The sequence below is a fragment of the Halyomorpha halys genome, unplaced genomic scaffold (assembly GCF_000696795.3).
Source record: "Halyomorpha halys isolate HHAL.00 unplaced genomic scaffold, Hhal_1.1 Scaffold346.1, whole genome shotgun sequence".
Lineage (NCBI taxonomy): Eukaryota > Metazoa > Arthropoda > Insecta > Hemiptera > Pentatomidae > Halyomorpha > Halyomorpha halys.
Window position 1 is genome coordinate 219919 of NW_027106417.1, and position 3650 is coordinate 223568.

The 3650-nt window shown below is 33.5% G+C and overlaps 1 protein-coding gene and 1 long non-coding RNA gene across 2 annotated transcripts in view; both read right to left on the bottom strand.

Annotated features, from left to right (window-relative positions):
* LOC106681543 (serine/threonine-protein phosphatase 6 regulatory ankyrin repeat subunit B) overlaps nucleotides 1-3413 on the bottom strand; it is a gene marked incomplete at its 5' end in the record, with an annotated part of 23121 nt that extends 19708 nt beyond the window's left edge. The window contains 1 exon segment of the mRNA XM_067044784.1: nucleotides 2087-3413. Coding sequence (XP_066900885.1) covers nucleotides 2087-3413 — 1327 coding nt within the window.
* The window catches only part of LOC136795147 (uncharacterized), a 60264-nt gene that overhangs the window by 38124 nt on the left and 18490 nt on the right, over nucleotides 1-3650 (bottom strand). The window lies entirely within an intron of this gene.

Below are 3650 nucleotides of genomic sequence, written 5' to 3' on the forward strand. Positions count from 1 at the left end.
AATTGGAGGGAATTAGGGATTTCTGGTAAAATGGCTTTAGCTGTATGTATGTCGCTAGCATAGTTTTTTTTAGTTAATCCTGACACACTATTACTAACAAATTATTACTTTTTCTTAGCTTTTGAATTTCAGAACTCAGGGACCTTTTGGAGCCCATGATAGATTTGTTTTTGAGGAATTCATTTTATAGTCCGGGGTAGATTATTTGAAATAAGAACACCGGGGTAGAGTTATTTTTGAGACATGTGATGTATATAATTTTGAAACATTGGGCAACTTAGTTTTAGGGGCCTGGGGTGGATTACTTTTGGGGTTTGTGGTGGATTTGTTTTTGGAACCCGGGATGGATTATTTTTTTGTGCCCGGGGCTGATAAAATTTTAGGTTTTTATGCAAATGTATAACAAAAATGTTTTCCCACCTATCATCACAGTTGGTAAGGTTCATAGTTGCGGCAGTTCTCTGTCAAGGCGTATACATATGGTAGTTAATGCGACTGTTAGTCCTCTGACAGTACTTGTATTATTAATGATCACGTCATACCCAGTACGACATAACTGTACTTATCAAATAGTTACACCATACTAGTGGCTAACGCTTTTGCTGCAATAACGGTAACTGTACGATAGTTCACTTTCAAGGCGTATAAATGTGATAGTTAACATGACAGTTGCTTCGCTAACAATACTTGTACTACCTACTATCACAACAGAGGTAGTACGACAGTACAATCATGACTGAAGAGCAAACCGAGTATTTTTTTGTAAGGTAAATCGGTGCACTGCTCAGAAAGGAGATCAGTTAGTTCTTTATCTGTTTTTTAACTAAAGCGTTTTTTTTAACTGATGTGTGTTTTTATATTCTATATTTATTTATTTTTTTAAATGTATTTACCCAAAGAGATTCATTACCATGAAATTCTGTAAGGTTATACATATATGAGATGCGAAAAAAAAACGGTCGTCAAGTTAAAATCGTCTGCTGTTTTTTTAAACAAAAATCCTTGCCTCCCAAAACTTGTACTGCGCATGCTCCGTTGCGGACCACCAGAAGTGCGTCTTGGAACAGACCATTTTGGTGAACTTGTTTTGATCAATAAACAATAATAACCATGGTTATAGTAAACAATAAAATTAAATAACTAACATTAACCAAAAGAAGTTTTAAGTTTGAAATATAATTGAACCTAAAGAAGATTAAATAAAAGTATTAGGAATACAGTATTTCTCTGGAATACAGCAGTTAGAGAATAATAGAGGTAGAGAAGAGTTGCTGTTCTTCACTTATTCAATGTCATTTGTTGTTTAATATTAATTTCAAACAATTTGCTTATTGTCAACTTTGCATTGAGGGGTGCAGATAGAAATAGGAAGTTAAAAAAAATGTTTTATATTGTTCATATTCCTTAAATTTTATGGTTAAATATCTTGGAATTATGGTATTTGATAATATAACACAACGAATATATTTATTAAGAAATAAAGGAACATTTTACTCAAAATAAGAATTCTCTCCAAATTTGTAGTTTCACATTCCAACTTCAGGCCATTAAAATATTTTATTGTACCAATTTATCAATCGGACATAACTTATTTTGCATTGTATTATATAAAAGTCTTGGAGCTGGTCTCTATTATTTTAGATCTATAAAATTAAAAACTACTAATAAAAAAAACAACAAGTAATATGTTTCTTTATTTATTATCTATATTAGCAATAATACAATATAAATAAAAAAAAAGTGAATATTATATTTACCAAAAACGTAAAGTTAGTGTATAAAAGTAGAGTCATTTGTATTAAAGATTTTTATTCCAAAGTTCAAATAAACTAAAGCATTTAATACAATATTTTAATGACAATTGTAATATTAGTATAATTGTAGAATATTACAAATAATATTTTTTCTTTATTTCTTGTCAATGTCTTCTACAGTACAATAGTGTATAACTAAAATCTATTATTTTAGTTGAACATAAATTTATAATTCAATGTATAAAAGTGTAATTGTTTTTAATAAAGATTTTGTTTTTAGATTTGAAGCATCAGAATCATTTGATGATAATTCTCAACTGATAAACATTAACCAGAAGCCATTTTCAACAATCCTTTACTGATACCAAAATTTAAAACTGTCTGCCCATCAGGACCTATTGCATTAAGATCAGCCCCATTCTCTAATAAGATTCTCATAGCCGGGAAATGATTGTTTAATATAGCTTCATAGGTAGGCGTTTTTAAACCATTTGTTTTTGCATTAATATTGGCACCATATTGGAGGAGCAGACGAACAATTTCTGCATAGCCCTTTGCGGCTGCTTTGTGAAGCGGTGTTTCATTGATAACAGTCGTAGCATTGACAAAGGCTCCATGGTTTAGGAGTACCTTAGCCACTTCCAAAGTGGCCGCCCAATGCAGGGGGGTCGCATGACTTGAATCTTTGGTGTTGGGCTCAGTCCCTCCTTGCAAGAGAATTTGGGCCGCAGTAGCATGACCTTTCCAGGCAGCAGCGTGGAGAGCAGTGAGACCAGCAGTCCCAACACGCAACCTCATATTAGCACCTAGTTCTATAAGTGTTTTTATCACTTCATTATTGCCATTCCAAGCAGCAGTGTATAGTGCAGTATTCCCTGCACCATCCCTTGCATCAATATCTGCACCATGGCGGGAAAGAAATTGAACTACAGAAACCTTACGATTCAATGCTGCAATTTGTAGAGGCGTCAGGCTGTAGGTACCGCAGTCCTCACCATCGATTAAAGCATCACCAACAACCAGCATTTCTGCCACTTCTAAGTTGCCTGCACGGCTCGCTACGTAAAGGGAGCTCATACAGTCCGGGTTCATTTCAGCATTTATCTCTGCATTGTTTTTGAGAAGTATTTTTACAACTTCTACATTATTGTTGGCTGAAGCCAGATGTAATGGTGTTTCTTGACTTGATGTTTTAGCATTTACATTAGCTCTTTTCTGTACAAGAAATTCAACTATATTTTTATGTCCATTATTTGCTGCAAAATGGAGTGGTGTCCAACTGTTGACTGCTTGTGATTCGATATCTGCTCCCTCCAAGACTAATGCTTTTATAGCTTTTAAATCACCTTTACAGGCAGATGTATGTAGGCTTGTATTAACATTATTGTCAAATGATATAATAGCTGCATTCATTTCTTCAAAGGTATCCATAATCGGATTAATATTTATATCTGGAGTATCATACCCTAAATTTATCAAAATTTCAGAAAGTTCATCATTCTCTATATTCTTAGCTTTAAGGGATAACATAAATTGTAAATGTGAGGATGCCCTTGAAACTTCACCTTTGCGAAGAAAAAGGTTCACAATTTCAGATAAAGAAATTACAAATGGTATATTGTTGTCCTGACAGAAAATTTCCTTCATGTTTAAATTTGTAAAAAACTCATTCATTTCTTCTAACAATATACTACTGAGGACGGAACGAGGATTCCCACTATCACATTTCTTATCTACATTGGGTTTTTCTCTACAACCCTTTGATATATTCATTATATGTTCCCATTTGATATCCTCTATATATCTTACTACAGCTGCCACAACAGTGTTTTCTGCTGCAGAGAAAGGAGTGAAACCTAGGTCATTTTTACTGTCCAAGGAGGAGCCTAATTTTAT